This window comes from Galleria mellonella, unplaced genomic scaffold, assembly GCF_026898425.1.
Source record: "Galleria mellonella isolate WM207_F2 unplaced genomic scaffold, CSIRO_AGI_GalMel_v1 utg35, whole genome shotgun sequence".
NCBI classification, from domain to species: Eukaryota; Metazoa; Arthropoda; class Insecta; order Lepidoptera; family Pyralidae; genus Galleria; species Galleria mellonella.
The window spans coordinates 4,676,431-4,702,942 of NW_026442082.1; the positions used below are offsets into that span (position 1 = coordinate 4,676,431).

The 26,512-nt window shown below is 36.8% G+C and overlaps 1 protein-coding gene across 1 annotated transcript in view; it reads right to left on the bottom strand.

Moving 5' to 3' along the window:
* LOC116412832 (octopamine receptor beta-3R-like) overlaps positions 1–26,512 on the bottom strand; it is a 98,039-nt gene that overhangs the window by 24,964 nt on the left and 46,563 nt on the right. Inside the window, exon 2 of the mRNA XM_052896861.1 lies at positions 5,962–7,071. Within this exon, the coding sequence (XP_052752821.1) occupies positions 5,962–6,805 (844 nt within the window). The 5' untranslated portion in view covers positions 6,806–7,071. The remainder of the gene's footprint in view (positions 1–5,961; positions 7,072–26,512) is intronic.

A 26,512-nucleotide genomic window follows, 5' to 3' on the forward strand; every position in this document is an offset into this window, starting at 1 on the left:
GTATCCCCTATCACACAAATCTTCATCTCTATCGGACTGTCTTCACAGGTGATCTCTAATGTCACATTATAGGGCCGAAGGGTTATGTCCCAACAAAGTAAGTTCTGGTGTCTGGGTGATCTCGCTTCTTGGTCTGATCTCTTGTGGAGCCGAAGGGAAACCCCCATTGAGTAAGCTCGTAATAGGGTGACGCTGGGAAACAGTTTCGTACTGTTAGTGGGTGATCTCTATGTCGCCATATAGGACTGAAAGGGTCATCGCCCATGAGTAAGCTCTCGTGTCGGAGTGATCCTGGGATTTCAGTTCCGATCCTTTTGCCTCTGGCAAACACCAATTTATACTGGAAGCATCGTGGGGCTGGTGGAGCCACTGTAATGTTGAAGTAAATGTACTTATGTTTGGTTTGGAACTGAGAATACTCATGCCCTTATTACCATCAGAGTGCATTAATAAATAGTAATACCCTTCCCTACCTTTTAGGAGGAAGAGTTATAGATAGTTGGAAAGTCTTCCACTGGTCCGGGCGTGTGAGGGGCCCGACCGCTCCCCCATTTTTTTATTATTACAGTTGTTCTGTAATTTACTATTAAATTAACATAACTTCCTAGTTACATGAATTATGAGTATTATTCATTAATTATTCTTAATCCTTAAAGATTTGTCAATCATCTTCATTATTTAACTCCTATCATATACCAATTAAAGAACCTTTTGGTTATTACACACACAATGGGTCCTACATTACTAGACGATCACACATTTATTTATCTGGCCAAATGATCAAGTGTTCTACTATAAGATCTGTTTAATATTATGTGTTTATTGTAAGGTTTTTTAAGATTCATAAGATGTTTAGGGTATATAAGGTAATATAGGTATGGGCTATATTGAGGGTGTTAGGCCTTTCTTTAGGGTAGATTTTCATTATATTTTCATAGATTTCATTATGTTAAGCCTTCTTAGGCTTTGTAGGTTTTCCATGTGTAGCTTAGTTTTGAGGGTAGTTATTTTATATAAGGGTTTACACAGGGGCACAAAGGGGGGGACCATCACATACTTTTTTGTACTATATTTGGACATTAGTTGATTACCTTATACCAGAGGGAGACTTTGTACAAAAGTCGTTTGCTTGGGTACCTCTGTCCCATTCGTGTTTCTGCCGTGAAGCAGTTGTGTTTGCATGGCTATGTTTCGGTTTGAAGGGTGGGATATGGCGTGAATTTACGGGATACAGAGGAATAACACCTGAGTGCTCAGGAATGGCAACGCATGGGGGGTATCATTGGCGAAATAGTATACTCTGTTATGTCCATGGTACTGCTCATGTCTATCGGCGACTGTTACTACTTTCCATCAGATGGGCCGACAGCTTGTTTGCCATTCTAAGTTGTATAAAAAAAAAGTTTAATGGAAATAAATTTGATACACGCAAATAGGTTATATTTATAACTAAACATTAGAATACTTATTATACTGATAAATGCGGGTAAAACTGCGGGAAGCAGCTAATATTTAAATACGCAAACGGTTGCCTAAACTCCAGTAGGTACACATAATTAAACGACCTGTATGGCCACTCGAAACTTGCGCCGTTTGTTTCCTCTTATCTACGAACGTAAACTTCAGTACTCGAGTATTGGGAAAATATTGACAAGTTAAGGAAAAGGGAAACAGGGCCGCGCCACGGCGTATTCTTATCTGATACAATTTATTGACGATATAAAAAAAAAGGGTTGCCTTGCAAGCCGTTCGCTTTGATAGATGCAAAGGCGAATACAATAGGACATTATTTCCATTGTATTGTGTCGTTGTAGGTGTTGATGGATCACCGGATGCCAATTAGCGGATGTTTTCGCCTTTTCCGTCTTGAAGAAGAAGGTACTCGAAAGTATTGTATTACATAAGCTTTTAGCTGTTCTTTGCTGAACAGAGGTCTGCCCCTTGAGGAGGTTTGCTAGTAATTGCTATGCTTGGCAGGCAGTTCGGCTTCGGTGATTTTTTTCATGCAACTTAGGATGGCAAACAAGCTGACGGCCCAAATGATGGAAAGTGGTAACCGTCGCTTATTGACATGAGCAATACCATGGATATAACAGAGTATACTCTTTCGCCCATGATACTTCCCATGCGTTGCCTGAGGACTCAGGTGTTAAGATGTTTAAAGATAATATTTAAAGAGAGCTGTTGGGGGTGGTCCATTCTATGCCAGGATGATATAGAATGGGCTACATCTTCCTTTTCTATAGGTGTCGTAATAGGCAATTAAGGGACCCTAATTGTCGAGGGATTGGCAGTTCCTCTTCAAATATCACCAAAGCATAACTACGGTTGCCAACCAGTCCAACTACAGGCAAAACTCCCTTTATGGGACAAGCTTATGCTCAGCAATGGACAGATGACGGCTGATATGATGACGATGATGTTTGTATTAATTGTGCTAATGACTTCATTTGCGTAAAATGTAGCCTATATCATTCTCCAACCCAAATACTACGCATATATTAAATTACATGAGAATTGGTTAAGCCATTGATGCGTTAAGAGCTAAACGTGAAGTTTTACATTAATACATATAATAAAATCGTCACTGGTCGCTGTCTGTACATGGAAGATGTATAAAACACTATTATAAGGGGACTTTATGAACGCAATAGAACCCAAAACAATGATTATTAGAATTTTTGTCTGTTTGTCTGTACGTTTGTGCAGGCTAATCTCACAGTTTAGAAACAGTTTAACCAATTTAAAGGTGGTTTTCACTAACATGTTGTGGTTTACTTTACTTAACGTTTAGTGTTTGTTCTGTTTCAATCGGTTCATAAATAAAAAAGTTATATCGATTTAAAGAATAACATATAAAATGCTACAAAATAACCGATCAGTTGAATTGGCTGAAACTTTGTGAAGGTATTAGATACGTAATTATTATTTGATTATACAACACAATATAAGTCCAGATTCATGATGATTTCCAATGGCAATGATATACGGGAACTACATAGTTAGAAGCGGGCAACGCCGCGGAAAACGGCTAGTTTATAAGTAAAAATCTTTTAGCTTCGACTTATATGTTAAAATGAGGTAGGTAGGGGGAAAGGGATTGTTAGTAATGGAGACTGAGTATCCCATTGCTAACAATATATCAGGTCGACCTCCTCGCGGTTCCCCCTGGAAACTATCATGGTTAATTCCTGATGAATTCATCATGATGGGCTAATTGGCCTGTTTTCGTTCTCATCTGTCACCCTTCACTGGTGCTCCGCCAGCGTATCCCGTTAGCGCAGGCGGGGCTACCATACCATTCACCCATCAAAAAAAAAAAGAGGTAGGTACATTATACTCGTAGACTTATAAAAGGATACATTAAAAATTACATTCAGTACTGAAGACGGGACGACCTTTGGTAATGTCATTAAGGGTTATTCATGCACCCTTGACATTTGAATGTAGCTGATGGCCCTATATTTCTAAATTATTGACGCTGTTGCCCCTCGGCAAGTCATTGTTACAGTAATGTATTCATCAGGAGTCGTTTGAGGCATTATTTGCTTTCCTCTTAAAATATTACAAGAGCTATTGAAAACAGACGTTTATCTTTATTTGAGATTTAAAAATTCGAATATGATTCACCATCATTTTATATATATATATATATATATATATATATATATATATATATATATATATATATATATATTCTTTATTGCACTTAAACAATGTATGCGACGATTAGTTTAACAACTTGTTAGCAAGGGAGGACTTATCTCTGAAAGAGATCTCTTCCAGTCAACCCAGTGTAGTTAGAGAGAAAATAATTTAATTTGGGCACTGGAGTGCAGGAAAGGTACTCGTACAAGTTTAAATAATGTAAATACAACAAACCCTATATATACAATAAATAAATAAATAAGTAAATAGATAAATATATACACATATGTATAAGTGCATAGAATTATCATGTACAATTGTACTAAAACATACAGTAACAACAATAAGTTAATAACAATGTTAGCAAAGGCGAACTTATCTCTAAAAGAGATTTCTTCCAGTCAACCTAACAGAGTGGCATAGGAAGTAGTGATTGAGCAATAGTAGTGCAAAAAAAATTACAGCCGTAAATAATTATTGGCAATTATTACGGGTGATTTGTCCGTGTGACCGGGACTATAGTATATGGTAGACCACACCTTTCTTTCCCTTGGGTATCGTAATCTTGAAAGGATACAATTGTAATGAAAACTGAGTTTAATAATCATGCCTGAATAGCTGAACCGTAGCTGTAGAACAGTAGCCGTGTGGCCCTGGCATAGAATAGGCTACATCTTCCTATCCCGTGGGTGTCGTAAGAGGCCACTGAGGGTGGGCGAGGGATAGGCAGCAGCGTCCCTCTTAAAACATCTCTAAATGCCTAACTGCGGTTGCCAATCCGTCTGTCAAGCGTGCCAACTACTGGTAAAACCTTCCAAGATGAAGGCTTATGTTCAGCCGTGGACAGTTAAAGGCTGATAGAATGATGATGATGATAGATTTAATTTAATATATTACTCGTATAGTGAAAGAGTAATAGAATCAAAACCGTAATGTAAGGATTTTTTTTTGATGGGCGAAAATATTATGGTAACCCCGCCTGCGCTAACGGTATACGCTGGCGGAGCACCAGTGAAGGGTGATAGATGAGAATGAAAACAGGCCAGTTAGCCCATCATGATGAATTCACCAGGAATTAACCATGATAGTTTCCAGGAGGAACCGCGAGGAGGTCGACTTGGTTGGGTATATTACTAGCAATGGGATTCTCAGTCTCCATTACTAACCCTTTCCTCCCGTAATGTAAGGATTATCTGTTTGTTGACCAAGAAATGAAATCATACGGAAAATAACTAAATATTAAGAAATCATGTCTCACGTAGGAAACTTCGATTATGGGTCGCGCTCTGCTATCAGATGTATGAATAATTATTCGACCATGAAAGTTTGGTCTCGGTTCACTCATAAATTATTACATATATTGGTTCAGACATATGAAATATTCAGTTGTATTAAATAAGTTCTCACTATGTTATAGGAATATGTTAATATTATGAGATAGAAATAAAGAAACAAATATCTTTATCATTCGAGCTGTTATTTGCCCACTGCTGGACATAGGTTTCTGATCATTTCATAAGGCTGTTTCTTATTACAGTTTATAATTTGGGGGATTAGCCAGTAGTTGCAATGCTTGACAAGTAGATTGGCAACCGCAGGTTGGATTTTGATGAATTTTTAAGCAGAACGCTGCTGCTCAAGCCTCGACCATTAAGTTTCCTTAGTCGTCTCTTATGGTACTCGTAAGAAAGAAAGTGATGGTCCATTCTATACCAGGGCCACACAACAACATAAGGTACTGGTATATATATAAAGTATTCTGTGATACCCATTACCATGGGCAACGCACGAGGTGTACCCACCTCATGCGTTGCCAATTTAGAGAACAACGGTGTTATGATTCTGTAGCTTGTAATTTCACTACTATATTCCATCCACCATCAAATCGAAACAGTCATGGAATCATAGTTACTTCATGGCAGAAATATGGATGAGAGTGAAGGTCTATCCATGAAGGGGTTATCCATAAAGGTAATTTTCGTACGAAGTCTATCTCGGGAAACCTAATAGCTATATGCCCCTTGTTAGTGTGAGAAGCTTAAAATTGTCATTTGTCAACCCATGTTTAAAGGAAACCTTTTAAGATAGTCATTCAATTTTATTTTTAGAACATTTCCTTAATTTTTTTTATACAACTTAGAATGGCAAACAAGCTGACGGCCCACCTTATGGAAAGTGGTAACCGTCGCCTATAGACATGAGTAGTACCATGGACATAACAGAGTATACTATTTCGAATTTAGACTTGACACTGCATAGTTAACGTATATATATGTAATATATATAATTTTATATAACTTTGCACGTACTTACCTTGTGCATTTAGCTCCGTGGCTGCCTTCGCCAAATCTCTGGTAGCTACAGCAGATGAGCAGCTCGGTCTCCAACCAGTAGGCGGTTGTCCACTAGAAGACCTCTTGTTAGATCCTCCTGAACAATATCCAGAGCTTGCCGTATCACAACTAACGTTCACGGACTTCCTCGGGCTTGCCTCTTTACTGGGACATATATCACCCAGCGACATCACAACTTCACCGCCAAACTCCGTTTCTTCCGGACCTACTTCTGTAAACGTACTGTAATTTGGACTGATATCTGATGGTCTTCTATCAGGGTGCAGATAATGTGAGTGGTGTGCGGAATGCGACGTATGCTTTATATGAACTGAATTCAAGAGTATGTTTGATGATGTCCTTGTTAATGCCTCTCTTTGCCTTATTGCTTCTCTAAATATCCTGCAGTACATTGATATCATGACAAGACTCGGTATCCAGAATGAGACACTAGAAGAAACTATTGCGTAGACCATATTCACTTTAAAGATACACACATCTGGATTTGCTTTTCTATATTGTCTGTGCTGTTCTGTTGTGTACCATCCCATGAAGATCGGCACGAAGCTGATAAAAGCTGGCCATAGCCAAACGTTCGCCAGCATGAAGCAGACTGTTCTGTGGGTCATCGTGACTGGGTATTCTAAAGGTCTGACGATAGCATAATATCTGTCTACCGATATACAGCAGAGATGAAGAATGGAAGCGCTAGAGAAGTAGACATCTAATGAGTTATATACATCGCAGACCAATGGACCGAAGAGCCAGTCATCAGTGAGTTCTGAGCTCGCATTGAACGTCATCGCACACAGAGCCACAAGCATGTCCGCGACGGCCAAACTGACGACGTAGTAGTTGGTGAGCACCCGAAGTTTCCTGTGCCTATGAACGGAGATGATGACAAGGGCGTTGCCAAATATGGCGCCGAGGATGATCGTGGCGAAGACGAGGCCTTTGAGGATGAGCGTGAGGGTGTGTTGCCAGTCGTGGTCGGGCACGGCAGCGGGCGCCAGCGTCGAATGGAGCTCATGGAGAAACGCTGACTCCGTACCGCGCCCGCGCGCTTCTACCTCCCCCCGGAGTGCGCCATCTGAGGACAAGAAATTGATTTTCAGAAAATATATTCAGTATGATCATCAGTAATAACAAAAATAAATAAATTTATCATATTCAATATTTTTGTATTTAAATGGCAACATTATTTATTAAATATATAAGTGTGAAAGTTTATAATTTTTTTTTTCTTATAGCACGACATGTGACCATTTTATCTTAAAGGGACACAGTTCTACTGAAAACTAAGTTTATTAATGCTTGAATAGCTAAACCGTAGCTGCATAACGGTAGGCGTGTGGTCCTGGCATAGAATAGGCCAGCCTTTTCTATCCGGTGGGTGTCGTAAGAGCCGACTGTAACTGCCGCCTATAACAGAGCCGTCTCTAGAGCTGCCTATAACGGAATATACAGTTTCGCCCGTGATTTCCTCCATGCGTTGCCATTCCTGAGGACTCAGGTGTTATCCCTCTGTACACTGTAAATTCACGCCATATCCCACCCTTCGAATCGAAACACAGCCATGCAAACACAACTGCTTCACGGTAGAAACACGAATAAGAGAGAGGTACCCATGCAAACGACTTTTGTACAAAGTCTCCCCCTCACCTTTTTTAGTTTCCTTTTTAATTTTATTAAAAAGAAGTTTTTGTTTGTGATTTTAAGTTACTCTTGGTTTGTATTGTATATTTTTTATATAATTATATTATATTTTTAAAAACACCGTGTTTCCATGCCAGCATATAACCCTTTCGTCCACAATTGCCATCATTATAAGTATATTATATTTTTCCGTGACTTTGTTCACGTGACTCCCATAAGCTTATAACTTCATCCTTAATAAAACGTGTTTATAAAGTTTTATGACGATTGGGAGCTATTAAGATGTCAAAAGGTAACAAACTACCTAACCCTTTTAAACTGGGGGGAAAAGGGATTGTTAATAATGGGGATTACTGGCAATACACCCTGTCAGGTCGACCTCCTCGTGGTTCTCTCTGGAAACATCGAGTTGTAATCAAGATGGGCTAACGGACCTGCCTTTTTATCCTTACCTATCACCTCTCACTGGTGTCCCGTCAGTGTATACTGTTAGTGCAGGCGGGGTTACCATGCCATTTTCAGCCATTAAAAAAACTTTTTAAACTAGGGTTAAAGGGATTGTTAATTATGGGGATTAGTAGTCCTATTACTAACAATACACCCTGTCAGGTCGACCTCCTCGCGGTTCTCCCTGGAAACTATCATGGTTAATTCCTGATGAATTCATCATGATGGGCTAACTGGCCTGTTTTCATTCTCATCGATCACCCTTCACTGGTGCTCCGCCAGCGTATCCCGTTAGCGCAGGCGGGGTTACCATACAATTTTCATCCATCAAAACAAAATACTGATAATAATTAAATATTCTTGTTTCCAGTCAAATTGAAGTTTGAAAAGAACCATTCGACGTTTATATTTATTTTATCATTTTGGAATTTCATATAATATTTAAATTTTACATTTCATGGTTTGTGGTTAACAGAACATGAATATTCTGATTTATTTCGAAAACAACTTTTGTGTACAGTCAACCGCGTAACGAGATGACTAGAACAGGACTTATGCAAACTGGCTTTGTATCTTTGTCAACTTTCTCGTAACATTGTTTATATTTGTGCAATGTAAAGAGGCAGTGTCGGGCTCAAATATTATGTATATACAGTGTGTTGATATATTTAAAATATCATTGTTAAATGCTTTTTAAAAGAAGAGACTTTTTTTGTGAAAAACACAGATGGCAAACAAGCATGCGGTTCACTTGATGGTAAGTGACTACCGCCGCCTATGAGCACCCGCAATACCGAAGGAATTATTTCTATCATGACAAAATTAAAATAGTACTAATAAATAAGTATAATCCTGCCGAATGCATAAATAATCATCGAAATCGGTTTAAAATGTACCAGTCTAAGAACAAAATCGAATTAAGAGCCCTCTTTCTTCCCGAATAAAATCATAATTAAATTATTGAATGGAGAGAGGATGAGAGAAATGGTTGAATTGTATCGATTCTGATGTCGATCATTTGTAATGTCACTGAAACGTTTTTATTAAGTATTTAATAGGTAATATTTACACGACTGCACAAAAAAGGAGCGTAATGTTTTTAGGGTATATGTGAGTGTCTTTATTCCATTATAACCTCTAAATGCCTGAACAAATTTAGAGGTATGGAGTATCACTGGAATTCATCATTATCATATCCCGAGTGATTATGGCCTTAAATAATTTTAAAGTATCTTTTATGCAACTTAGAATGGCAAACAAGCTGACGGCCCACCTAATGGAAAGTGGTAACCGTCATCTATAGACATGAGCATTACCATGGACATAACAGAGTATACTGTTTCGCCCATGATACCCCCCATGCGTTGTCATTTATGAGGACTCAAGTGTTAATCCTCTGTATCCTGTAAACTCAGTGCTATATTCCACCCTTCAAACGAAAAGACAGCCATGCAAACAGAACTGCTTCACGGTAGAAACACGAATGAGACAGAGGTGCCCAAGCGAACGACTTTTGTACATAGTCTAAATTGCGGTTTGCTCCATTTAACATTAAGTGTTTGTTTTATTTCAATCGGTTCGTAAATAAAAAAGTTATATCAATCTAAAGAATCACATATAAAATGCTATAAAATAACCGATCAGTTGAATTGGCTAAAACTTTTTTTAGATAGATACTCTTTATTCTCTATACCCTTTGATAGGTAGAAACTCGGAAATGTGATCATATTTTCTAAGACTGAAAATAAACATGATAAAAACATTTCAAAGACGCTCAAGTTTTTTAAGCTGAGCTTCCGTAAGATCCAGACAACAAGTATCGGCATAATCAAGAATTGGGAGTGAAAGAGATTGGGATAGCGCAATTTTGGTAGCAGTTTAACATTTTTTATTGTATGTATTGATTTTTAAAATATCTGTCTACTCGAAGCCGGTTCGGATCGTTAAACATTCATAAATACAAAATATAGTTAAAATTCAATTGAACATACAACTTCAAAGCGAATGTACTGCAATTTTAGGTTTAATTCGTTGGAAAGTCTACGATAGTCGTAGTACTTCGCTTTCGAGCTCTAATGTGTATACAAAGCACATCACAGAGTAACAGTTGAAGCTCTGAACCGTATCATAAACACGCCTAATTCACAGGGTTCGAGCACAGAGTATCTGTCTCTACAGAGACAACATTGTTGGACATCTAATTGTATGTTTTACAGACAAACGCTTGTGAATGGAGATACAAAAGGAATATTGTTACTACAATATGCTTGTGTAAGAAAGGAAAATATTTGTTTTTCTTATTAGAATACTAACGATCCGACCTGGCTTTGCGCGAGTAGATAGGTGAATTAGTGTTTTATATTATATAGACTAGCTGTTTCCCACGGCGCTGCTGTATGAATGAAAATATGATATATAATATACTATGTCGTAAGAGACGACTAAGGGTGGGCGAGGGATGGGCAGCAGCGTCCTTCTTAAAACATCTCTAAAAGCCTAACTGCGGTTGCCAACCCGCACGCCAAGCGTGGCAAATACTGGCAAAACTCCCATTGTGGAGAAGGCTTATGTTCAGCAGTGAACAGTTAAGGCCTGAAATAATAATAATAAAAAAAATATAACCTACCTTCATAAAGTTTTAGCTAATTCAACTGATCGGTTATTTTATAGCATTTTATATGTGATTCTTTAGATTGATATAACTTTTTTATTTATGAACCGATTGATTATTTATTACAAACATACAAACAATAAAATCTTTATAATGTTAGTATAGATTATTATATATTTATAAATACGTTATTATATTATTATTTCAGCCGTTAACCGTCCACTGCTGAATATAGATTTTCCCAATAAAGAGAGCTATTTTGCAAGTAGTTGCCACGCTTGGCAGGCGGGTTGGCAACCGCAGTTAGGCTTCGTTCATATTTTGAGAGACACAGTTAAACGATTACCGGTTGATATGATAGTAAATAAATAATAATATAGCTTCAAATTTGAAGTGACATCCCTAACGTAGCATTGTCAAAATTGTACCGAAATCTCTAATTTATCGCTATTGGAAAGCCCTCGTTCGGATATTCCACTATATTTTATTGCTTTCAGCCAAGAGTAAGTTATAAACCTTGGCTGTTTAGATACTGATAAACTACAATATATTGGTGGCAATTTGATGGTTGTCACTAGCGTTCAATTTAGCTGTATGAAAATATAAATCGATATTTTCTAATAACTAATTTTTTTATGCAACTTCAATGGCAAACAAGCTGACGGTTCACCTGATGGAAAGTGGTAACCGTCGCCTATAGACATGAGCAGTACCATGGACGTAACAGAGTATACTGTTTCGCCCATGATACCATCCATGCGCTGCTATTTCTAAGGACTCAGGTGTTATTCTTATGTACCCTGTAAATTGACTGCCCTTCAAACCGAAACACAGCCATGCAAACACAACTGCTTCACGGTTGAAACACGAATGGGACATTTTTAACTAATGTTTTACCCCAATGTCGTCCGCTTGACCACGATCAGGATATGCTACTGACCGGGATGAAAAGAGCTTATGACTTTCTAATTCAAACGGTGTATGTTTATGTCAAATTGAATGGTTAAAGAATAAAGACTTATGAAATAAGTAACAGAACGAAAACGATCACATTTACGAGTTTATTTATTTATTTATTTATTTAACTCTTTATTGCACCATTTCATATTTATTGAGTTTATTTTTAGAAAGGATTCTTTAGATGAAATTCAAGGTTATTTTTAAATGATTCCAACAGAAGTAAGACATTTTTTTGTGCCAAATTCTGACGTAAATACGTTACGTCATAAATTTTGAATAGATTTTAAATTTTTCGCAATAATTTTTAATAATTCAAAACAATTAGAACTATGATTGTAGCTGCCGCTTATATTTGTAAAGCAAAAATAATTGCGAATTCAAGATAATTAGGTATAGAAAGAATTGCTTTATTTAATTCATTGTTATTTTGTGAAACTATTATTTTTATTCACAGTGATGTGTCACCTGTGATAAATCACAAATAATGATAAGCGTTCGTAATTATTTAATGTCGAATTCACTACTATTTGCTATTGAAAGTGAAATATAAATTATGATTTGTATAATAAGTGCAAATGAATAGATACTTTAATGCAATGTGATAAAGTAGGGGGGAAAGGGATTGTTAGTAATGGAGACTGAGAATCCCATTCCTAGCAATATACCCAACCAGGTCGACCTCCTCGCGGTTCCCCCTGGAAACTATCATGGTTAATTCCTGATGAATTCATCATGATAGGCTAACTGGCCTGTTTTCATTCTCATCTATCACTCTTCACTGGCGCTCCGCCAGCGTATACCGTTAGCGCAGGCGGGGTTACCATACCATTTTTACCCATAAAAAAAATGTGATAAAGTTTCTATTCGTTGTCTCTGTACGGCTCAGTCGGTCATCTGATGCGATTTAATTTGACTGCTAATTGAGCGCAGCTTCACAAATAAATTCTAACGCAGCCATTTTTTTTGACGGATGATAATAAAATGTTAACCCCGCCTGCGCTATCGGTATACACTAGCGGGGCACCAATGAGAGATGATTGGTGAGGATGAAAAGGCAGGTTAGTTAGCCCATCGTGACGAATTCAATGATAAATGTCACGATGGTTTTCAGGGGCAACCGCGTGGAGGTCGACCTGAGACGGTATATTGATTAGGAATGATGATAGATATGCCGTAGCATATGAAATTTCACTTTTGACTTGTAAAATATTGTATGCCTATACACGCCTTCTCGTTTTAAAATATTTTAATCTGTGGGCATCTATGTATCTGTGGGCGTGCATGTGTATTTTGAATGCATGTGTATTGTGTGTGTGTGTGTGTGTAAAAGAGTGAGAGATAGTAAGTATATGTTTGTGTGCGTGTGTTATTATTATTATATAGAAAACGCTATGTTCTTGAAATTAGAATAAAATATGGCAAACTTGCAATGGAATTGACATAATTAATTGAAACTGGATTTGTAATTTTGTAAATTATGAATAGATGATCTGTATCTGTTTCTCCCTCTCTCTCTCTCTCTCTCTGTGTGTGTGTGTGTGTGTGTGTGTGTGTGTGTGTGTGTGAGAGAGAGAGAGAGAGAGAGAGAGATCTCGTGTGTGTGTGTGCGTGCGTGCGTGCGTGCGTGTGTGCGTGCGTGCGTGCGTGCGTGTGTGCATGTGTGTGTGTGCAATTGTGTATCAAAAAGTATGCTAGCTCGACTTCGTGCATTAACAGAAAATCGATCTTAGATTATATTGACGTCATATTAATTATAAACCCATAATAACATTTCAGATGAAGACGGAAGTACACACAGCTATTACGCCATAACCTTTGAAACATTATCGATACCAATTCATGTGAAGATTCCAATTCGATTGGCAAAGCCCTCATTGCTTCTGGGAAATGTAAGCCCATTGTGGTAAATGGAAACGGGAGAATACCCGTAAACTTGCATTGTTCAGAGTACACGAAGAATAAACAAAACTTAACGGGAATGGTTGATAAAATAAAATAAAAAAAGCTATAAATACAAAGGTTTCAATATAATTTGTGTCTTTATAAATAAATATAAAACAATAATAGTACATTCACTATATTATTTTATTTAAAAGACTTTTATAATATATATAGTAATAATTTTAAATGAAATGTTAACAGTTGTAGATAGATAGATATATACTCTTTATTATTTCCTCCATAAGATTACAATAGTAAACTTATTATAAATATAAACAATTACAAGAAATAATCACAACGAGAAAACAATGGGCGACCTTATCGCTAAGAGCGATCTCTTCCAGGCAACCTTTGGATGGAGAGGAGTAATTATAAACAGCTTAATTATTTTTAAAAAAAAAAAACGTTCTTTTTTTAACAATGTCTACGTACATGTACAGATTAGACCACCCCTTTCTTTCTCGTGGGTGTCGTAAGACGTGACTAAGGGAGGGCGAGATATGGGCAGCAGCGTCTCTCTTAAAACATCTCCAAAGCCAAACTGCAGTTGCCAACTCGCCTGCCAAGCGTGGCAACTACTAGCAAACCCCCTCTTATGGGGGAGGCTATGTTCAGCAATGTTATCGGCTGATATAACATACATGTATAAGGGAAATTTAATGAAATTACTGTTTTTTATCGATTCCGACAACTGTTTCGATTTCATTCGAAAGGCTTCTTCAGGGGGCGTACGGCCTCTTTTACTTTATGTTGCAGCGTCTCGTCTCGCAATGCGAGATTATTGCCACAGTTTTTTGCTATACATGATTTTATTATTTACACACGTGTCAGGATTCGAAACATCATCCTGGGTTATTTATATACATTCTTACAAATATGCCCGCCGGCGATATTTTAAATTCAGTCGCTTGTGAAAATGATAAAACCTTTAATATTAAAAAAATAACGGGCTATATGCTTGTTTGCTACCTTCGTGGTATAAAAAATGTTTTTTTTTTTTAAACCAGCCATTTCAATAAAAATACATTGAAGAAAAATATTATAAATGATTCGATTTAGGATTTAAATATTAGAATGAAATTATTTGAATTTAGAACGAGGTATTTACGACTAGATTTTGTTTCGCAGTGAGTAATATAACATAAAGTAGTTTTTTTTTTAATAGGTGAAAATGGCATGGTAAACCCTCCTGCGCTATCGGTATACACTGGCGAGGTACCAGTGAGAGATGATAGGTGAGGATGAAAAGGAAGGTCAGTTAGCCCATCGTGACGAATTCAACAATAGTTTCTAGGGGGAGCCGCATGGAGGTCGACCTGATAGGGTATATTGAGAGTAATGGGGACTAACCTCCCCGTTACTAACGATCTCATCCTCCAAGCATAAAGGAATTGTGCCGGCACAGTGCGGCCAACCGTTAAGAGTAGAACATTATTTTTTCGGTTAAGAGAACGTTTCACAGTAGAAACGTAAATGGGACAGAGGTACCCAAGCAAACGACTTTTGTACAAAGTCTTCTTCTGGTGGTTCTTTTCTTTTTCCCTTTCTTTCTCTCTCTCTTTCTTTCTTAGCGATGTCTATTAATCTATCTATTTAAGAGCTGCGCTCTTGTCGGCAGAGCTGTTGCCACTCACTACGATTTTCAGCGAGTCTCTTCACCTCTTGATACGACACGACACCAACTCCTTCCTTGATCTGCCTGATGCAACTATGTCTCGGTCTCCCTCTCTCCCTCCTTCCTTCTATTCTACCTTCTATTATAATGTTCATAAGTTCGTCGTGTCGTATCAAGTGTCCCAACACTTTTCCCTTTCTGTCCTCAATAGTTCTAATAATTTGTCTTTTTTCCTTAACCTATTAATAAGGAAGCCGAAATCCGTCCCACGTTTATTCAGTAGGTCGATTCTCGTAAAAACAAACCGTTCAAATATCATTGAATTTGAGAATTCGATCGAAATCCTATTCAAAGTTTGTATACAATGTTTTTTTTTCATATTACCTGTCAATTGACATATCGAATGAGAAACAAAAAATGTCCCCAAATCTGTTTCTCCGTATTCCGTATTCGAAATTGAGTTATTATGAAGCACGAATTCAATTCTTTTGAGTAGTCTAAAATTGGAAATGATTAAGTGATTACTATAATCAAAAGACTTACAATGTACTTCGAGTCTAATATAATAATGCCTTCAGGGCACTATTGGGGCTACCTCGTCGCTGTAGTGCGTCACACGTGTTTGCACGAGAGCGTACGGATGATTTTTACGCAATACGGCGCAAACGAACTGTTTCGCTGTTGGGTAGGGTGCGTGTTAGCTCAAACTGTGTCCTGAAGACAATTGTCGATAAAATGGACTGACCCATCCTAAAATATTGGGTGGGACAGGTTATCAATGCAACAGTATCATGACCGCTCCTTTACAAACGTAAGTTAAATAAATTATAACTAACAAAATGGACCTTTTGTTGTCTTAATTAACATTATTATTATTATTACTTCTCTCAAAGAAATATGGAGTCAAAAAGTCTCCTTACTAACATGGTACGTTCAATTATCAAGTTACGATTACGCGGTTTCAGAGGTGTTTCCTCCCACGAACACTCAGGTTGTGGAATGAGCTCCCTGCCGAGGTTTTCCCTAGAGACTACAGCATGGGGTTCTTCAAAAGGGGGGTAAAGAGGTTTCTTCAGGGTCGGCAACGCATGCCTCTGGTATTGCAGGTGTTCATAGGCTACGGTAACCACTTACCATCAGGTGGGCCGTATGCTTGTTTGCCACCTGAGTGGTATAAAAAAAAATACGAGATAAAGAAAAACTTTAAACCACAGTTTTTCTCAATAAGAGAATATTGCAAATTTATAATAAATATGACATGGAAACCTTCTAGAGGATAATTTAAAAGGTCAGCAATGTATTGGCAACTCCCCTGGTGTCAGTAATGTCTATGGGCTGTGGTAATCACTTACCGTCACATGAACCGCACGCTCGTTTATCGTTTGACATAAAAAAAGGATGACAAATTAATCTTCCGTCATCTTAACCTCATGGGACTGGGAGAAAGGGATTGTTAGTAATGGAGACTGAGAATCCCGTTGCTAGCAATATACCCAACCAGGTCGATCTCCTCGCGGTTCTCCCTGGAAACTATTATGGTTAATGCCTGATGAATTCATCATGATGGGCTAACTGGCCTGTTTTCATTCTCATCTATCACCCTTTACTGGTGCTTCGCCAGCGTATCCCGTTAGCGCAGGCGGGGTTACCATACCATTATCACCCATTAAAAAAAAACCTCATGTGACTTGAAACTATACCTCTTTGCTGATATGTATAACTTAGATTATATAAATAGAAAATCGAGCCTCAAAAATGTATCAACTTTTGGACAATTAGCTGACTCGTTTTTTTATCAATATTGTGTAAACTTACGCTTTTTTATTGTATTATTTAATAAATAAAATGAGTATTAACGCATTAGAAAACATGCAGAAATAATAAGACAAAATAAATATAGAAGTTACAAAAAAAATCACTAATAATTAGTTATCACTCAAAATCGTATGAAAAACTTGATTCGTTTTTCACGAATCATTTCTATGGAGACACTCTATCTATATTATCAAAGGTGTATAAATACATCGATAATAGATATGAAAATACAGAGTACAGAGTACAGGGAGACAAATATTTTTTTCTGTTTCTCCGAACAAACAGAAAAAAAAGGCTCGCTAGCGGATAGTCGACAGTTGATGATTGATATTGAAATAATAAAAAAAGCCGCAGCGCGGAGCGAATATTTTATTGCGAGCGAATAAAAAAGTTACAGTCAGATGCGGTTAAAAGGAGAAAGATTTGTGTGTATTGCCATGTACAAAATAAAAATAAAAAATTGGCATTTCATTGCCAGATGTAAAATAGAAATGAGTTAGTTAGTCTCTAGCACTCTTATTTAAGATTCCCAAATGCACGGTTGAGATTTTTGTATTTTTTAATTGGCATTTTTTACTTTTTTTTTTATACAACTTAGAATGGCAAACAAGCTGACGGCCCACCTGATGGAAAGTGGTAACCGTCGCCTATATACATGAGCAGTACCATGGACAAAACAGAGTATACTGTTTCGCCCATGATACCCCTCATGCGTTGCCATTAATGAGGATTCAGGTGTTATTCCTCTGTACCTAGTAAATTCACGCCATATTCCACCCTTCAAACTGAAACACAGTTATACAAACACAACTGCTTCACGGTTGAAACACGAATGGGACAGAGGTACCCAAGCAATCGACTTTTGTACAAAATCTGATATGTAAAAAATTTTACTTACTGGTTACTTACATTACTTTGGAAAATCTATTTAGTTTTACTAGTAGAACATTTAGTAGACTGTTAATAATTTCGATTCTACCCAATACAAGTTTAATAGGTAAACAATTCGTCGACTTTACGATTAAACAACTTCTGTATCGGACTACTCAGTGCTGAGTACACGAATAGTTTTCGACAACCCTAGTTACGGTACCCTGTGGCTTTACCTGGAATTTACCAGAATAACAAAAGTAAACCTAATAACATTAAGCAGTATTTGAATAATGTATCCAATCCTGCACCCCGCTTCCTCATTACTAGACCACATATGGACCATAAAAATGACTTCTGGCTCGTTTCCAAGGTAATCTGTATGCTATATAGTAACGCCAGTGTTGCCAGATGCGACTTTTTATTTTTAACCAAATGTCCAGTATTTTTTCTTTAAATCCATACATTTTCTTCATTTTCACTCAAATATAAACTTGTGTAGCTTCTCACTATGTTTTTCTGCATAATTACTAAAAAATCTTTATAATTATTTCTAATTAACTTAAGAAATGTTCGCTAATAGAAAAAAAATACTCAAAATTGCGACCAAACTGCCAAAGCCGAGTGCTTGGGGGTGGAAGGAGAAGAATTTACCATTATCATATTACCTATTAGATCCAACTCCACGTGGTCCTCTCCTGAAACCACCGATCTGAATTCAAGATGTATTCATCACGATGGGCGAACTGATCTGCCTTTTCACCTCACTCATCGTGCCTTTCCGATGTATACCGTTAGCATAGGCGGAGAGACCACTCCATTATCATTAAAAAAAAAAGACGTTTAGTGCTGTTCTGAGAATAATTTTTACCGTCACTGCCTATAAGGAATAAAATTACTGTAGATCTAAGTAAACCACCCAATGCGCCTATTTTTAAAAGAAGACTAATCAATCGAAGAGTCAACAAAGCCAGCTCTAGCTATAAATTACTCAACAGTTTTTTTTATACTCACAATGCCAAACAAGCTGACGGCCCACCTAATGAAAAATGGTAACCGTCGTCTATAGAAATGAGCAGTACCATGGACATAACAGAGTATACTGTTTTTCTTATGATACCTACTATGCGTTACTATTCCTGAGAACTCAGGTGTTATTCCTCTGTATCCTGTAAATTTTCTGTCAAAATTACCAACTAGTTACTACATCTCATAATGCTTATCGTTGTCTATATACTCCTTTATATAAAAGTAATGTTTACGTACTATATGTGTATTTCTTATACATATATTATGTGTTTATAAAAGCACTTTTTAAATAATCATACAGAAATAATAAAAAAAAAAATTTTGAAAATCGACAGACAACTGCGACGTTGCCTGACTTAGTTATGAAAATAGCAAACTGCAGAAATAAATCGAAAACTTAAAATTATTCGAATAAAGTACTTTCTTTACTCGTCCTCGAATTTGAGTCAGAATTCGATTATTTTTTAACGAGTAGCCAAAATCGATTATAAAAAAGGCCAATTTGGCACATCACTAGTTTACAAGGCAATCTGCATATTGTACGGGGGTCAGATAATGCCCCTAACCTTCAACTGCCGCCGATCGATATTGAATTTTACCATCGCTCCACAAAGTTCTAAATTAGTTTTCGTGTAAGCAGTACCTATTGAACTTTTCGCAAGGCTAAACACTAACTAGGGATTATTTGTAAACGTTCTGTGGTGTAATTGTTTGCCATACAACTTTATCTTCTAATGATTGTAGTTTCCATTCTCGTACAATACTTTTGTATTGCCATATGGTCTCGGCATAGAATGGGCTACCCCTTTATTTACCATGGGTGTCGTAAGGGGCGACTAAGGAATTTTAATGGTCGAGAGATGGGGGAAAGGGATTGTTAGTAATGTAGACTGAAAATCCCATTACTAGCAATATACCCAACCAGGTCGATCTTCTCGCGGTTCTCCCTGGAAACTATCATGATTAATTCCTGATGAATTGATCATGATGGGCTAACTGACCTGTTTTTATTCTCATCTATCACTCTGGTGCTCCGCTAGCGTATCCTGTTAGCGTAGGCGAGGTTACCGTACCATTTTCACCCATCAAAAAAAAAATAGTCGTAAGATTGGTAGCAGCGTCTCTCTTAAAATGCCACCAAAGCCTACGTGTAGTTGCTATCCAGCCTGCCAAGCATGGCAACTACTGGCAAAATACTTCATAGACAGAGGCAATCTATGAGGGAGGCCTATGTTCAGTAGGGGACCGTGATGATGGTGACGTGATGAGGACTTTTCTATTCATTAATATGTCAGTTGGTATTGTTCTGGGTATTTTCAATATATATACAAAAAATATTCATGTATGTTTATTAGTTTTCCAATCAATCAGGATCTTCTTATCCTCGTACAAAGGATTTTTTTTCAATGAGTGATAATGATATGGTTACCCCGCCTGCACTATCGGTATACACTGACGGGGCACCAGTGGTCTCCCACTGGTGGACCCAGTGGGAGATGATAGATGAGGATGAAAGTAGGTCAGTTAGCCCATCCTGACGAATTCAACTAGAATTAATCACGATGGTTTCCAGGGGAAACCATGTGGAGGAAGACCTGACAGGATAGATTACTAGTAATGGGGTTATTTAACCCCATTACTAACAATCCCTTTCTTCCCTCGTACAAAGGTTAAGTGGGTGCCTCGGGGTGGACCCCTTTGGTCTAGCTTTTTTTTATACAACTTAGAATGGCAAACAAGCTGACGGCCCACCTGATGGAAAGTGGTCACCGTCGCCTATAGCAGTACCATGGACATAACAGAGTATACTGTTTCGCCCTTTGATACCCCTCATGCGTTGTCATTCCTGAGGACTCAGGTGTTATTCCTCTGTACCCTGTAAATTCACACCATATCCCACTCTTCAAACCGAAACACAGCCATGCAAACACAACTGCTTCACGGTTGAAACACGAATGGGACAGAGGTAACTCCATGGGTAACTACCTCAGGTCACTGGGTCCAAGCTCTTTTCGGATGGTAAGCCGTGGTATTCTTATACTTCGGTGTCTATGATACAAGACCTTTAGTTAGATACTTCAGATAATGCTGAGTAATACCCCCCAAGATTAGAAAAAGACGCTGCGTTGCTCTGTGTATTAATTATTCTGTTTCTGGTTCTTGGAAGTGAAAATGGAATAATAATTTGTTTATTTTATTTGTATCGATAAAATAGTGTTGTTTCCTTTTATTTTTAATTTATTTTATTTATTGGATTTTTTTTTTATTTATTATATGTATTATTTTTTTTCATTGTAATTTCGAAATAGTATAAAACGAAATCGCTTCTTGTGTCTGACTGTACTCCACGTAAATCTCTTAAACTATGCAACAGATTTTGATATTGGCTTCACTATCTTTTTTTACAAAAAAATAAAGACGAAAATCGTAATAAGTAATAATCAATTATTTGTAATAAAAATATTAAAATAAAATAAAAAAAACTAAGTTCTCGTTCAATTTTTTTAATTGTAGTTACTCCTCGGGTTTCCTCTTCCTCTTTTGCCCTCTATTTTTCCTTCTACTATGCTCTTTAAAAAATCGTCATGTCGTATAAGATGACCCAGCATTTTCTCTTTTCTATTCTGTAACCGGGACTACATGGGAACATAATTTCTTAATATTAATTTAAATTATATCCACAAGAGAGTAAGTTCCTTCTTCCTTAAAAAAGAGATATGAATATTAGATTGGCAGGAGATTATCACGTTATGGATATTCATTTAATATAAACGCAATTTAATGTGACTATAACATTATTTAATCGTTGAATATAAAAAATAATGGCCCATTGCTTTAGAATAATGTCCGTTATGTTCGCTTTTATATGTCAATAAATTGAGTGCTTACCATCCTTAATCTAAAACATTGAAACTTTTTGAATCCATTAAGAATTTGTTGGAAAATCAGCTAAAATGTCATTAATTTGAAATAATAGTTCGTGGTTTTTCTTTATGTGACCAAGTTGAGTTCAGTCAGGTAAAGAATGTTACACATGATAGGCAAAGCTGTCCCATATAGTCTACCAGTCAGCTATTGGACAAACGGAGAAATATGTAGCCGGTGCGTTATATAATTTAGGAAATATAAAAAAAAGTAATACTTAATATATCTTTAATTGTACGGTAATTACCCTTATACATTCTAGTTTTCTTTCAGCTTCTCAAAGGTTGACTGTAAGAGATCCCTTTATGGGATAAATCCGCAATTGTATATTAAATCATTTATCAGTGCTCAATTTGAATTATGTGCAATAAAGATTTTACAATACAATACAATACAATATTCATATATATATTAAATAAAGAAAAATATACATTTATATATAAATATTACTATAACAAACGATTAACTGTATTAGAGGAGCAAATTAAACAATCAATGACTCTAACAAAGTAACCAGCAAGATATATATATATATATATATATATATATATATATATATATATATATATATATATATATATATATATATACATACCAAATTTCAAAGTCATTGTTAAAACTTTTAAGGCATTATAAGGCAACAGAAAAACAAACAAACAAACACACTTTCACATTTATAATATTAGCAAGGATTCAAAATAAAAATGCCTATCAAATATCCAAATATAAGTTTCATCAAAGCATCTTTGGTCGTGTTCAAATTATTATTTATCAGTAAATTCATTACCAGTTAAAAGATATCGTTGTCGAAGTCAACAGAATATTATTTGGAAATGATTTTAGATACCCTGGCGCCGGGCCAATGCGAGCGTCTTGTTTTTCTCTAATATTTACAATAAATAAGGACAGTCAGTACCGAGATATTATCGTTGCCTTTACATAAATATTATATAAATGGTATACGTCCAATGTACAGTCGATTTCAAATAAATTTTCTATTGCGAACGCTCAGGTTGTAGAATAAACACTCTAAGTTTTCTCTAGAGAATACAGTATGGCGTTCTTCCAAACAGGTATATTAAGGTTTCTACAGGGTCGCAAACGTGCACGTGACACTCTTAGTGTTGCAGGCGTCCATAGGCTACAGCAGGAGTTCCCTAACTTATTTTGTCTACTGCCGACTTTGACAACACACTTTACAAATTATTTTTTAGCGCCCCCATTTTTTCACCTACTTAAAAACCATTATTACTTCAAGATCAACAAACCACCCCCCAAGCCTTTACAAAACGCCCTTTTTTTCTGGGTCTCTTACCGCCCCCATTTAGGCCTGCAGTGCCCACAAGGGGCGTCATCGCCCACTTTGGAAAAGGCTGGGCTACAGTGACTGTTTATTATTAGATAGGCTACATGCTTGTATGCCAACATTTTGGGGCAAAAATATTGGCTTTCTGACCGCTAGTTCGTTCGAGTCGATTGCAGAAGTAGGAGAACCGGAGAAATAGAGCACTTCTAGATGGAGTTTGCCGTATGGTTCTAGCATAGAATGGACCACCCCGTCCTTTAAAAAGCTTAACTGTGGTTGCCAATCCATCTGCCAAGCTTTAAATCTACTGACAAAACCCTCCCAAGTGCCAAGCCTTTGTTCAACAATGGATAGTTAAAGGCTATATCAACATTATAATTTAAGACCTTCCGTCGTCATCACCAGACAAAATCATAATACTGTATTCTCGCTAAACAAATTTCAGCACAATTGGGCACCAACAAATGGTTAAAAAATTATTGTAATTTTTTTTATATGAAAGGATATACTAAAACAATTTAGTAATAAAAGCTTATAATAAAAAGCAAGGAAATAAGGAGCAAAATTAATCACTTTCTTCTAACTTTCCGTCAGCTCGATCTTAAATTACCGGTTTCTATTACATCTAACCAGTTTCAGCCGGTATTATCCAGTATTCGCCGATCCATTTCCGATAAGAATAATTCTATAACAGCCGACGATTTACTTCTGAACTTGAAATGTTCGAATTTCAATAAGGCGACCGAGGAATTTGGTAAACATGATTAAATTTGTATGATGAAATATGGCGGACACCGCAATTTAGATTTTGTTACTACTACGATAAGGTATACTTGCAGCCTTAATGGTACAATAATTCTCTCACAGGTCGGTAAGCTTCTGACAATAACATTTTGCTGAATTGACTTCACTACTATTAAACTAAACAATAATCGTGATAAATTAGAAGTTTCCTGCCGCGAACGCTGGAGGAAGGGGGGGGGAGGGATTGTTAGTAATTGGGAGTTTAGTCTCTATTGCTATCAATATACCTTATCAGATCGATCTCCACGCGATTCCCTCTGGAAACTATCATCACTAATGTATCGTTGAATTCGTCACGATGGGATAACTGACCTGCCTATTCATTCTCACCTACCAGCTCCCATTGGTGCCCCGTCAGTATATACTACTGTATATAAGACTAAAGCATGGGGTTCTTTAAAAAGGGTGTATTAAGGGTTCTTCAGGCTCGGCGACGTGCACGTGATCCTCTAGTCTTGCAGGCGTCTATAAGCTACAGTGACTGTTTACCATCAGACTTGCTGTATGCTTGTTGGTCAAGATGGCGTGGACCATATAAGAAATTAAATTTTAGCTGCTAAATACTGGTGTGAGAATGCAATCACTTGATACGATATATCCCATTTGAACAATAGGTTTATTTTTTGAAATTTTAAACACCTCTTTTAGTTAAGTAATTCTTACTTTTTTTCTAAATTAATTTACCGACAGATTTCATAAATAGTATATATATTTATATATGTATTTTAATTAAAAATAGTTATCTATTTAAAAATTTCAAATCAATAGTTTTAAAACTCCGCAATAGATGGACAGATGAAAGGACAAAATCGCGCGCTATAAGGGTTCTATAAAGTACGGAAGTCTAGTGATAAACGATTCCAAAAATCTGTTAGGCAGTTTCAATTTACATACCCCATTGAGCGATATTAGATAGTAGGAAGTGGGATGGAAAAGAAAAAAAATGGGAAAACTTTGGCAGTTATTTTGCGTCACTAAGTCAGAGAATCGGATATTGATGTTGCGGTGATATGTTATGTTTAGATCAGCAATTGCGTGGGCCTCAGATGAATTACTATATAATATAGTAAAATATATTTCTAGTATAGGCAAATCTATGTGAGAAATGACTGGACAATTTCATAGACCCTATTTTTTTATCAAACGTACCGTCTATCAAATCAATCATGTTGACGACAATCTGAAGCCAGATCAAACTAGAAATATTTCTGATGATATTACTGATCCTATTTCTAAGTGCGAAAGTTTTTGAAGATGTATGGATAGATAAATGTTTGTTTGTTTATATTTCATAGAAAAAGCTATTGAACGGATTCTTTCTTGGGTGGTAGGCTATAAAAAATTAAGTAAATTAATGAAACTAATATTGAAAAGTAGTTCTTTTAAATGAAATATGCAGATCAAAAATCACTAAAACAATGCCTTCCTCAGCATCAAAGTATTCGAAACTTTTGGTTTAGGTCATATTTACAAGTTAAGTTCTTCGATACACGCATTCATACTAATTTTATAAAGAAATCTGGAATTTCGAAATTGTTTTGATTTCAACAAAGAAATCCAGAATTGGAGATAACACTACAATATGGGGTTAATCAAAAAGGGCGTATTAAGGTCCCTTTAGGGTTGGTAACATGCACGTGATACCTCTAGTGTTGCAGTCTATATTGACTGTCTACTATTAGATGGCTTGTAATCTGTTTTCCACCTTCGTGTTATAAAAAAAATATGTGAAAAATACTTCGCAGTTTGGGCGCCGAACGGTTGATACTATGCTCCGAGAAGCGATGTAATAATTTGGCTGAAGATGCCTCGTTTAGAAGTGAAACACGTGTCGCAAAACGTGCGTGAACAAAATGACAGTCGAAGATTGATGGCTAATATAGAAGGCGGTAGAACTTCTGTTAGTAATAGTGGTGGTCAATCTTTGAGTGTTGAAAATCACACACATACTAATGGAAGAGAAATTAAACAAAAAATAACCAGGATATGAAGTTCTGCAAGATGATACATAGTTCAGTAAAAATACATGATCTTTTAAAATAGATTAGAATAGAATATAAAATATTTATTGTCAGAAAAAACACAATTACGATAGAAAATACAGAAAATACTTTTTTTTATACAACTTAAAATAGCAAACAAGCTGACGGCCTGATGGGAAGTGGTAACCGTCGCCTATAGACATGAGCAGTACCATGGACATAACAGAGTATACTGTTTCGTCCATGATACCCCCCATGCGTTGCCATTCCTGAGGATTCAGGTGTAATTCCTCTGTGCCCTGTAAATTCACGCCATATCCCACCTTTCAAACTGAAACACAGCCATGCAAACACAACTGCTTTATGGTTGAAACACAAATGGGACAGAGGTACTCAAGCAAACGACTTTTGTACAAAATCTCCCTCTGGTAAATATATAAGAAGTATCTCATATTGTGCAAAAGGAATTGGCTCAGCTGATGCTGCGAGTGTCCCAGTGTAATACAGCTGCACAGCGCCGGTTTTCAGCCAGTCCATCTCTTAACAGAATACAACAAATGCAGAGTAAAC